Below are 12731 nucleotides of genomic sequence, written 5' to 3'. Positions count from 1 at the left end.
GAGTCTCAGAGGCAGACTCAGTGCCAGTGACTTCCCCCTGTTAGGTCATTTCTCCACCCCTTCCACCCGCTGACAGTATCCAAAGTGATATACTTGTTGTCGAGGGGGATGGCCACAGGAGTACTCTGCACTGGCTCCTTAACCCCTTTCCCCTTCCTGTTCCCCAGTTTCCTGGCTCTTGCCCCTTGGGTGTAACAACCTCTCTATATGTCCCCCATCACCCTTTCAGCCTCTCGAATGATCTGGAGTTCATCCAGTTCCAGCTCCAACTCCTTAACGTGGTTTGTTAGAAGCTGCAGCTGTAGTGGTCAGGGATACTGGAGGTCTCCCTGCCTTCCCACATCCCCCACTATCCTGCCCGGCACTCCACCTAGCTCTGCAGATATTAAGAGAAGGGAAAAAGGAGCTTTTCTTTCCTTTGCTTCTCTGACTGAACACCTGATCACTGAAGCCCTAAAGAGCTGAAGTTTCAAGATTGCCACTCTGACTCTGTGCAAAAAAGAACAGGAAATCTATCTACCTACAGGAAAGATATCAAGAAGTTTTGAGTTCAGGAGTCAGGATGTTATGCTGAAGCTGGCAAGAAATTGGTAAGGCCTAATTTGGAATATCCTGTGCAGTTCTGATCAACTACTTACAAGAAGGATATCAAGAAGATTGAAGGAATGCAGAGGGAATTGACAAGGATGTTGCTGGGACTTGAGGACCTGAAGTACAGGGAAAGGTTGAGTAGGAAAGGACTTTATACCCTGGAGTGCCGGAGGATGAGAGATTTGATAGACGTATACAAAATGATAAGGGTCATAGATGGGGTATATGCAAGCAGGCTTTTTCCACTGCAGTTAGAATGAAAGGTCATGCGTTAAGGGTGAAAGACAAGATGTTTTAGGGAAACCTGAGGGGAAATTTCTTCTCTCAGAGGGTGGTGCGAGTGTGAAACCAGCTGTCAGTGAAAAGCGATGGATGTGGGTTTGATTGCAACGTTTTAACCATAAGACACAGGAGCAGAATTAGGCCATTCATCCCATTGAGTCTGCTCCCCCATTTCATGGGTGATTTATTACCTGTCTCTGCCCCATTCTCCCCGTAAGCATTGGCATCTTGACCAATCAAGATCCTCTCAACCTCCACTTTAAATACACCCACTGAAGTTTGGATAAGTACATGGGTGGGAGAGGTATGGAGGCTATGGCCCAGCTGCAGATTAATGGGACAAGACAGGACAGGCATGGACTAGATGGGCTGAAGAGCTCTGCGACTCTGTAAAAACTTGCTCTCCACATTTCCACCGAAGTTCCACACTCTCACCTTAAATGAATGCACACCCTCTTGTACTTGTTGGGCATGTGGCCAAGTGGTTAAGGTGTTCGTCAAGTTATCTTAAGGTTGCTAGTAAGAGCCTCAGCTGTGGCAGCGTGTTTGTGCCCTTGAGCAAGGCACTTAATCACACATTGCTAGTCTGTGCGAGGAGTAGCGCCCCACACAGACTTCCAATCTGCGTCTTGTAAGGCATGAAAATGCCCGACTCAGGCCTCTCATGGTCTGAGTCGACGTTCCCCCTCCCCCTTGTACTTGACATTTCTAGCCCGGGAGAAAAAGATTCTGACTGCCTACTCTATCTGTGCCTCAGGCATGGGCTTAAACAGCAACAGTAATCAAACATGGCTTTCTGGTTTGGTACTGCCCTGCACAGTTTTCAAAGTCAGCCACTGCAAATCTCAAGAGCATTCTGCAAGCTATTCTATAAAGCTGTATATTGCTCCGCTCTAAAACATGATTGCCCACTTCTCCAGAAGAAATAAGTCATCAAGACTTCAAGGTGGAGGCGTTGCTGACCAGGGACTTAAGAGATGGGCTCAGACCTCTGAAATAGGCCTTCGCATTTAGGCAGAACTGAGACTAATGAATAGGAGAGAGGAAGGCCACTTTCAAATGCAAGACCTCCAGCAGTTTAAAAAGCTTTGGGCAACTAACCAAAGTTTCCTTTTAAATTCATTAAGTGTGTAACATTTTATGAGGCAAGGCATGCTGTGCCACTAAAACTAGGACTGTGATCACTGTCACTGCAGCTCTTGCCTGATCTCAGGCACACCACAGGGGGAGCAGAGAGGGAGACGATGTATTTTCCCTAGGGATCCTGGCCCGGATCACCATTCCTGTTACAACTGAAGGTCTTTTGTTTACTTCCCCTGCGTGCCAGGCAATTACATCTTAGAGCGGCTCAGTGCCTGTGTCAGCCCCTGGGAAAGCACTTGTGCGATGAGCTCCCCGTTTCACTGAGATGTAACACTGCAGCTTGGGTCAGACTGCGTATGGAATATCGTGATCAGTTCTGGGCCCTGTATCTACTGTAAGCAGGGATGTGCTGACATTGAGAGAACTCAGAGGAGGTTCACGGAAGGTTTAACATACGAGCAGTACTTGATGGCTCTGGCTCTGTACTCGCTGGAATTTTGAAGAATGGGGAGAACCTCAGTCTTTTTGAAAGGCCCAGATAGAGTGCATATACAGATGATGTTCCCAGTTGTCCAAGAGTCTAGGGCCAGAAGGCATAGACTCAGAATACAAGCACATCCCTTTAAAATGGAGATGAGAATGAATTTCTTTAGCCCGAGGGTGGTGAGTTGGTGGAATTCGTTGCCACAGACAGCAGTGAAGGCCAAATCATTGGGTGTATTTAAAGCAGAGATTGACAAGTTCTTGATTAGTAAGGATGTCAAAGGTTACGGAGAGAAGGCAGGAGAACGGGCTGAGAGGGATAATGAATCAGCCATGATGGAATGGTGGAGCAGACTCAATGGGCTGAATGGCCTCAGTCTGCTCCTGTGTTGAATGGTCACAGTTCATCCAGCACGCCTCACGTCTGCTGTTCCAGGTTCCAAGGCTCTCAGAGCAAGGCATGCAATGCAACAACAACCACATGCATTTCCATAACGCCTCTGCATGTACGCATGGCAATACAAACATAGGCAAAGAAATACACATCCACAGATAGGCATGCACATACACATCCCTACACTTAACTCAAGCATCTACGTGTACATGCGTGGGCATGCTCGACGGGGACACGTACATGGTCTCCAGGATCACGTGTAAACACACAGGCATGGTCTACAGGACACGCACACTACAGGAGATACACTCAGAGTCATGGGAGAATGCAGCATGCTTACAGGCCCCTCCACCCATTGAATCCATGCCAACCAGTGCCCAACAAGCTAGTCCCAATTTCCTGCGTTCAGAACATATCCCTCCATGTACCTATGCAAGTCCTCTCAGAAAAGCACTACCTTGTTGATGATAAGAGGCATAGATCGAGTGGACAGCCATAGACTTTTCCCAGAACAGAAATGGCTAGCACAGTGGGTGATTGGAGGAAAGTATAGGGGGACATCAGAGGCAAATTTTTTACAGAGACAGGAGTGGGGGGCATGGAAAGCTGCACAAGGGGTGGTGGGAGAGGCAAATACATCAGGGACGTGTAAGAGACTCTTAGATAGAAAGATGGACGATGGAAAAATGGAGGGCTATGTAGGAGGAAAGTTAGATTGATCTTGAAGTAGATTAGAAGTTTGGCACAACATGATGGGCCAAAAGGGCCTGCAGTGTGCTGATCTTTGTTCTAGTCCTGGCAACATCCTCGTAAAACTTCTCTGCAGTGAAACACATCTCTCCAGTGAAAAGGTGACCTAAACTATACACAGTTTTTGAAATACAGCCTTGCAAATGAATTCTACAACTGCAGCATCATATCCCAATTCCTACACTCAGTGCCCTATCTGACAAAGGGCAATGCACTAAACTGTTTCTGCACCACCATCTACCCATGACACCATTTTCAACAAGTCTCTCTGCTTCATTGCTCTTGCCTTACTGTTCACAGTATAAATCCTGAGTCGGTCTGACCTTCCAAAATGCATCATCTCACACTTAACTGTATTGAAATCCAGCTGCCGCACCTCAGCCAACTTACCAACTGATCGAGATCCCCTTGTAATCTACAATGATTGTTCTTCACTGTCAACAGCACCTTTGAATTTCAAGCAACACACATCAAAGTTGCTGGTGAACGCAGCAGGCCAGGCAGCATCTGTAGGAAGAGGTGCAGTCGATGTTTCAGGCCGAGACCCTTCGTCAGGACTAACTGAAGGAAGAGTGAGTAAGGGATTTGAAAGTTGGAGGGGGAGGGGGAGATCCAAAATGATAGGAGAAGACAGGAGGGGGAGGAATGGAGCCAAGAGCTGGACAGGTGATTGGCAAAAGGGATACGAGAGGATCATGGGACAGGAGGTCTGGGAAGAAAGACAGGGCGGGGGGGAACCCAGAGGATGGGCAAGGGGTATATTCAGAGGGACAGAGGGAGAAAAAGGAGAGTGAGAGAAAGAATATGTGTATAAAAATAAGTAACAGATGGGGTACGAGGGGGAGGTGGGGCATTAGTGGAAGTTAGAGAAGTCGGTGTTCATGCCATCAGGTTGGAGGCTACCCAGACGGAATATAAGGTGTTGTTCCTCCAACCTGAGTGTGGCTTCATCTTTACAGTAGAGGAGGCCGTGGATAGACATGTCAGAATGGGAATAGGATGTGGAATTAAAATGTGTGGCCACTGGGAGATCCTGCTTTCTCTGGCAGACAGAGCGTAGATGTTCAGCAAAACGGTCTCCCAGTCTGTGTCGGGTCTAGCCAATATATAGAAGGCCACATCGGGAGCACCGGACGCAGTATATCACCCCAGCCGACTCACAGGTGAAGTGTTGCCTCACCTGGAAGGACTGTTTGGGGCCCTGAATGGTGGTAAGGGAGGAAGTGTAAGGGCATGTGCAGCACTTGTTCCACTTACACGGATAAGTGCCAGGAGGGAGATCAGTGGGGAGGGATGGGGGGGGGGGGGGTGGGAACGAATGGACAAGGGAGTCGACCCGACGCAGACTGGGAGACCACTTTGCTGAACACCTACACTCTGTCCGCCAGAGAAAGCAGGATCTCCCAGTGGCCACACATTTTAATTCCACGTCCCATTCCCATTCTGAGATGTCGATCCACGGCCTCCTCTACTGTAAAGATGAAGTCATACTCAGGTTGGAGGAAGCTAGAGAAGTCAATGCTCATGCCATCTGTCTGGGTAGCCTCCAACCTGATGGCATGAACATTGACTTCTCTAGCTTCCACTAATGCCCCACCTCCCCCTCATACCCCATCCATTATTTATTCTTATACACACATTCTTTCTCTCACTCTCCTTTTTCTCCCTCTGTCCCTCTCACTATACTCCTTGCCCATCCTCTGGGTCCCCCCCCCTCGTCTTTCTCCCAGACCTCCTGTCCCATGATCCTCTCGTATCCCCTTTGCCAATCACCTGTCCAGCTCTTGGCTTCATCCCTCCCCTCCTGTCTTCTCCTATCATTTCGGATCTCCCCCTCCCACTTTCAAATCTCTTACTAGCTCTTCCTTCAGTTAGTCCTGACGAAGGGTCTCGGCCTGAAACCTCGACTGTACCTCTTCCTAGAGATGCTGCCTGGCCTGCTGTGTTCACCAGCAACTTTGATGTGTGTTGCTTGAATTTCCAGCAGCTGCAGAATTCCTGTTGGTTACCTTCGAACTTCATGTCATCCGCAAACTTGCTGATCAAGTCTCGTGTGTTTGCATCTAATCATTCTAATAAATAACAAAGAGGGTCCCAGCTCCGACCGCTAGTGGCACATCACTAGACAGCGGCCTCCATTCTGAGAAACAGCCTTCAACCAACCACCCCCTGGTTCTCACCTCCAAATCCACTCAGCAAACTTTCTATTGATTCCATGGGACCACAGGATATAGGAGCAAAATTGAGTCATTTGACCCATCGAGTCTGCTCCGTTATGTCATCATGGCAGATCCATACTCCCTCTCAGCCCCAATCTCCTGCCTTCTCCCCATTTCCCTTCATGCTCTGACTAATCAAGAACCTATCAACCTCTGCCTTAAAACCACCCAATGACAAATTCCAGATTTACTGCTCCCTGACCAAAGAAATTCCTCCCCATCTCCATTTCAAATGGATGTCCCTCTATTCTGAAGCAATGTTCTCTGGTCCTAGACTCCCCCACTATAGGAAACAGCCTCTCCACCATCACCTAATCAAGACTTTTCAACATTTGATAGGTTTTAATGAGACCCTCCCTCATTCTTCTGAATGTCAATCAGTACAGGCCCAAAGCCATCTAACACTCCTCACAAGCCTTTCAACCCTGGAATAATTCCCATGAACCTCCTCTGAACCCTCTCCAATGTAGGCACATCCTTTCTTAGGTAAGGGGCCCAAAACTGCTCACAATACTCCAAGTGAGGCCTCAACAGTGCCATATATAGCCTCAACATTATATCCTTCCTTTTGTTAAGTAGGGTACCGTGCACAATCCTGATTTGATGGACACAGATGTGAGAAGCACGGAGGAACATCTGGAGAAATTCCTGAAATGCCCGCTTCGCTGCCGCTGCTACTGTGCGATCGAGAATCTCCGGAGGGGAAGGCCCCAAATCCTCGGCTTTGCCTATTGCTTGGCGGCCGGGGCCAGGGTCAAAGCGCTCGGCAGAGATGGTGCTCAGTGCTCAGTGTCGGAGGCCTGGTCGGAGGCTCGAAGTTTTCGGACGGACTCAAGAGTCAGCTGTGGTCGGGTGCTTCCAGAGCGCTGGAGGTTCATGGTAGGGAGAGTTTTCTTCCTTCTACCGTATGCATAAGATGATGGGACTTTAGAGACTTTGAGACTTTTTTTTTTACCGTGCCCATGGTCTGTTCTTTATCAAATTACGGTATTGCTTTGCACTGTTGTAACTATATGTTATAATTATGTGGTTTTTGTCAAAGTTTTTCAGTCTTGGTCTGTCTTGTGTTTCTGTGCTATACTGGAGGAACATTGCATCATTTCTTAATGCATGTATTACTAAAAGACAATAAAAGAGGACTGCGTGTTCTCATAATCTAATGTACTAGTCCTCTCTAACCGCCCAGATCAATCTACCATACAGAACGTTGTCAAAACACTTGCTAAAGCTCAAATAGACACCATCCTCATCTATTCTTAAGGTTACCTCTTCAGTATTTTGTAAAAACATAACTTTCCTCACACAAAGCTATGCTGACTCCTCTAAATCAGACTGTTTATCCAAATGCTAGCATACTAACCCACAGAATTCATTGGAGTAGATTCCCCTGCTCTGAGGTCAGGCTTTCTGACCTGTAGTTTTCCAGTTTCTCCTTGCTACCTTTCCAATACCATAGAAGAACATTAATCACCTTCCAAACATGGAACTTAACCATTGTCTAACGGTGAGGCAAATATCGATGAAACAAGGGCCTCCACAATTCCTTCTTTAGCCTCCCACAAAGAACAAGGACATACATGGCCTGGCCCTGGAGATTTACCCAACTTAACCACTGTAAGGCTACATATACCTTCCTCCCTGGTAATATGAATGTTCACCTAAACATATGCATTTGCTTCCTTCACCTCCTAAGCAATCATGTTTTACCTCAGTAAACACTGAGGAGAATTATCCATTAAAAAAAACCTGCATCTCCTGTGGTTAGAGACATGCACCATACTGCAGATTTGGCCATCTAGCACGCAGCAAGCACACAGGCACGATCTACAGCAGATAGGCACACACAAAGGCATGATCTACAAGGAATACGCGCGCACGCACGCACACACACAGTCATAATCTGCAGGAGAGAGAGACACACACACACAGAGTCATGATCTACAGGAAATATATACACACACACAACTATGTGAAGAGCAAGAGGATAAGAGGAAGAGCTGTAGCTGTAGTGTATATGGATTTCAGCAAGGCATTTGACAAGCTACCCCATGCGAGGCTTATTGAGAAAGTAAGGAGGCATGAGATCCAAGGGGACATTGCTTGTGGATCCAGAACTGGCTTGCCCACAGAAGGCAAAGAGTGGTTGTAGACGGGCCATATTCTGCATGGAAGTCAGTCACCAGTGGTGTGCCTCAGGGATCTGTTCTGGGAACCCTGCTCTTCATGATTTTTATAAATGACCTGGATGAGGAAGTGGAGGGATGGGATAGTAAATTTACTGATGACACAAAGGTTGGCGGTGTTGTGGACAGTGTGGAGGGCTGTCAGAGGTTACAGCGGGACATTGATAGGATGCAAAACTGGGCTGAGAAGAGGCAGATGGAGTTCAACCCAGATAAGTGTGAGGTGGTTCATTTTGGTAGGACAAATATGATGGTAGAATATAGTACTAATGGTAAGACTCTTGGCAGTGTGGAGGATCAGGGGGATCTTGGCGTCCGAGTCCATAGGATTCTCAAAGCTGCTGTGCAGGTTGACTCTGTGGTTAAGAAGGCATACGGTGCATTGGCCTTCATCAATCGTGGGATTGAGTTTAGGAGCTGAGAGGTAATGTTGCAGCTATATAGGAACCTGGTCAGACCCCACTTGGAGTACTGTAAACACGAGGCCTGCTGTGTTCACCAGCAACTTTGATGTGTGTTGCTTGGAGTACTGTGCTCAGTTCTGGTTGCCTCACTACAGGAAGGATGTGGAAACCATAGAAAGGGTGCAGAGGAGATTTAAAAGGATGTTGCCTGGATTGGGAAGCATGCCTTATAAGCGACAGAGGATGAGAGGTGACCTGATAGAGGTGTATAAGATGATGAGAGGCATTGATCGTGTGGATAGTCAGAGGCTTTTCCCCAGGGCTGGAATGGCTAGCACGAGAGGGCACAGGTTTAAGGTGCTTTGAAGTAGGTACAGAGGAGATATCAGGGGTAAGTTGTTGTTGTTGTTGTTTCTGTCTAGGGGATACAAACACATAGAGAATCTGCGGGAGAGGGAGAGGGAGAGAGAGAGAAATACAAAATGATCTACATGAGATACACACACACACACACACACACACACACACACACACACACAGTCATGATTTACAGGACATACACACAGTCATGATCTACAGGAGACAAACATACACAATCAAGATCTGCAGGGGATACACACAATCATCATCTACAGCAGATACATACACACAAAATCATCATCTACAGGGGATACACACAGTCATTACCTTCAGGATATACACACACAGTTAAGATCTACAGGAGATACACACACACAGTCATGATCTACGGGGATACAGACATACAGTCATGATCTACAGGAGATTCATACAGAGTCATGAAAATACACACACATAGTAATGAACTACAGGAGATACACACACAGTCGTGATCTGCAGGGGATACAGACACACAGTCATGATCTACAGGTTACACACAGACACAGTCAAGATCTAGAGGAGATACACACACAAACATTCATGGCCTACAGTGGACACAAACACATTCATGAACTACAGGAGACAGACACACACAAAGTTATAATCTACAGAAGATACACACAGTCATGCTCTACAGGGAACACACATACACAGAGTCATGATCTACAGGAGAAACACAGACACAGTCATGATCTACAGGTGGCACACATATAACCATTATCTACAGGAGATACACACACAGTCATAATCTACAGGGGATATACACACATACACAGTCATGATCTACAGGGGATACACACACACAGTAATGATCTACAGAAGAAAAACACAAGAGAGCCATGATCTTGTGGAGATACACTCACACAATCATGATTTGCAGGAGATATGCGCGCGCACACACACAGTCATAATATACAGGGCATACAGACACATAGTTGAGAGCTACATGATATACACACACAGTCATGATCTACAGGGGATACACACACAGTTATAATCTACAGGGCACACAGACATACAGTCATGATCTCAAGATATACACACACACACATACAGTGTCATGATCTTCAGGAAATAGAGACACATACACTCACAGTCATTATCCACAGGATGTACACACACACAGTCAGGATTTAGAGATACACAGAACCATGATCTACAGGAGATACACATGTACAATCATGATCTATAGGGGATAAACACAGTCATTATCTACAGGAGATACAGACAGTCTAATAATATACAGGAGATACACACACAGTCACGATCTAGAGGAGATGTACACACACACACACAGTCATGATCTACAGGGGGTACAGACACGATCACTATCTACAGGAGATATATACACAGTCATAATCTACAGGAGATACACACACAGTCATTATCTACAGGAGATACACACAGTCAGAGACATTATCTGCAGGAAATACACAGTCATAATCTACAGGGCATACACACACAGTCACGATCTACAAGGGATACACACACAGTCATTATCTACAGGAGATACACACACACAGTCATTATCTACAGGAGATACACACACAGAGTCATGATCTACAGGGGGTACACACATACACACAGTTATGATCTACAGGAGACACACAGACACTGTCAAGATCAAGAGGAAATACACGCGCATTCACGGCCTACAACGGATACAAACACATTCATGATCTACAGAAGAGACACACACAGTCAGGATCTACAGGAGACACACACACAAAGTCATGATCTGCAGGGGATACACACATACAGTGATGATCTACAGGAGATACACACAAACAGTCATAATCTAGAGATATACACACACATTCATGATCTACAAGGGATACGGACACAATCATTATCTACAGAAGATGCACACACACAATCATATCTACAGGAGAAAAATACAAGAGCCATAACCTGCAGGAGATACGCACACACAGTCATTATCCACAGGAGACACACACAAAGTCTTAATCTACAGGAGATACACACACACACACAGTCATGCTGTACAGAAGACACACACACACACAGAGTCACGATCTTCAGGGGATAGTACAGTGATGATCTACAGGAGATACACACAGAGACATTATCTGCAGGAGATACACACAGACACAGTCATGATCTACAGGGGATACACACAGTCATAATCTGCAGGGCACACAGACACAGTCATGATCTACAGGGGACACACATGCAATCATTATCTGCAGGAGATACACACACACAGACATGATTTACAGGAGAAACACACTATCATTATCTACAGGAGCTACACACACAGTTATGATCTATAGGATATATACACACATCAGCCATGATCTACAGGGATACAACCACAATTATTATCTATAGGAGATAACACACACAGTCATGATATACAGGGAATGCATACACACACACCTGTCTGCGTTTTCCATTCATTGTACTGTATAGTCGGATACAAATACAGGTCTGTACAGTTATTGATGGATACAGATTGATGTAAAATACTCAACCCGAATCATGCAGGCTGAACTCCTAGCTGACGAATCACAATGGTACTCCCTCAACCTCCTCTCTCTCTCACACACACACACAGTCAGCTCCAATTACCGGTGGGCGACCCAGGGGCGGCCGCTGTCCCCATTCCGCCGACCCGCGACCCTGGGGAGTAGCAGCGAACAGCAGCACCCTGCGTGCAGCCTCGGCGCCCGCCCGCTCTGCCTCCTCGGCCGCCCCCTCGGCCCGGCCGCTTGCCGGTGAAGAGAAGATCAGGAGCGATTGGCCGAGCAGTCCGCGGGCCCCGTCGGCGGCGGTGGCAGCGGGCTCCGGCTTTATGGCAACCGGGAACGTTTCTTTGGACATTGTCCCTTATAAGGAACGGGGTGCCGCGAGAATGAAAGACTCTTTAAAATGTTATCCCCGTGTCTTTACGGCGGCAAGTTGAGGTCCTGGCTGCAGAGCGGAGTATCTAGGGTGCTTCACTTGGGGCAGCGGACCCAAGCACCGATGCTGCGGTGAAGGGAGAGGGGGTGGGGGAAGCCTCCAGCCCCGCACACGATCCAGGAAGCAGTCAGCACCGGCACTGCTACTTTTACGCGCCAAATATTTGCCGCGAAACAACCCCGCTGTAACAATTCCCCTCCTGGCCACGCCCCGCCCGCCCTCCATTGGGCAGCGTGCTCCTGCCCCCTTCCCTGGATTGGTCGGACTTTGCCTCGCTCACTTGCTGGCCGCGGGCGAAGCCAATCGAAGGCAACAGCTCGACCCTTTCCGGCGACGCTGCGAAGGCGGGTTGGTTTGAAGTTACAGAGGGAAGAAACCAGGAAGTTCAAACCAGAGCTCCCGGCCGCTGCACCGAAGTCAGGATAAGATTTGTTGCTCAGCGGCAGTATTAAAGACATCAGTTAGAAAAAATAAATAAATTATTGTGCAAAAGCGGAGCGGCTGGAGAGTTATTCGGCCTCTTATCCTCTTGTGAGTGGAATAAGCTGTTCCTGAACCATTGAACGTGGGTCTTCAGGCTCCTGTACCCTCTCCTCGATGGTATCGCGATCAGTTATAGAGATGGGCTGAGGAATGTCAAATGGACTCACCTTCAAAGACTCTACAACTCATTTATTTATTTTTGTCTTTTGTACGTTGGTTGTCAGTTTTAACGTGTAGCTTTTCATAAATTCTATTTTATTTCTTTACTTTCCGGTCAACGCCCGTAATAAAAATGCATCCAAGGTCGTATGTGTTAACATATGTGCATTTTCACAATAAATTTATCTGACTTTGATTTTGAAATGGATTTTAACTTAGATAATTGTGAAGTGATTCACTTTGGACAGTCAAACCATGGTAGGACCCATACAGTGAATGACGGGACACTGACAGTTGTGGAGGATTAGAGTACAAATGTACATATCACCGCAAGCAGCTGCACAAGTAGGCATGGGGTTGCAAACCTTTAGGAGCA

At 47.0% G+C, this 12731-nt stretch overlaps 1 protein-coding gene across 1 annotated transcript in view; it reads right to left on the bottom strand.

The window, feature by feature from the left end:
• The window catches only part of LOC140187817 (transcription factor E2F1-like), a 57363-nt gene extending 45527 nt beyond the window's left edge, over window positions 1–11836 (bottom strand). The window contains exon 1 of the mRNA XM_072243600.1: window positions 11381–11836. Coding sequence (XP_072099701.1) covers window positions 11381–11632 — 252 coding nt within the window. The 5' untranslated portion in view covers window positions 11633–11836. The remainder of the gene's footprint in view (window positions 1–11380) is intronic.
• Window positions 11837–12731: the final 895 nt, after the last annotated feature.

Source organism: Mobula birostris, chromosome 2 (genome assembly GCF_030028105.1).
Source record: "Mobula birostris isolate sMobBir1 chromosome 2, sMobBir1.hap1, whole genome shotgun sequence".
Lineage (NCBI taxonomy): Eukaryota > Metazoa > Chordata > Chondrichthyes > Myliobatiformes > Myliobatidae > Mobula > Mobula birostris.
This window is presented reverse-complemented; position numbering and strand designations above follow the sequence as displayed.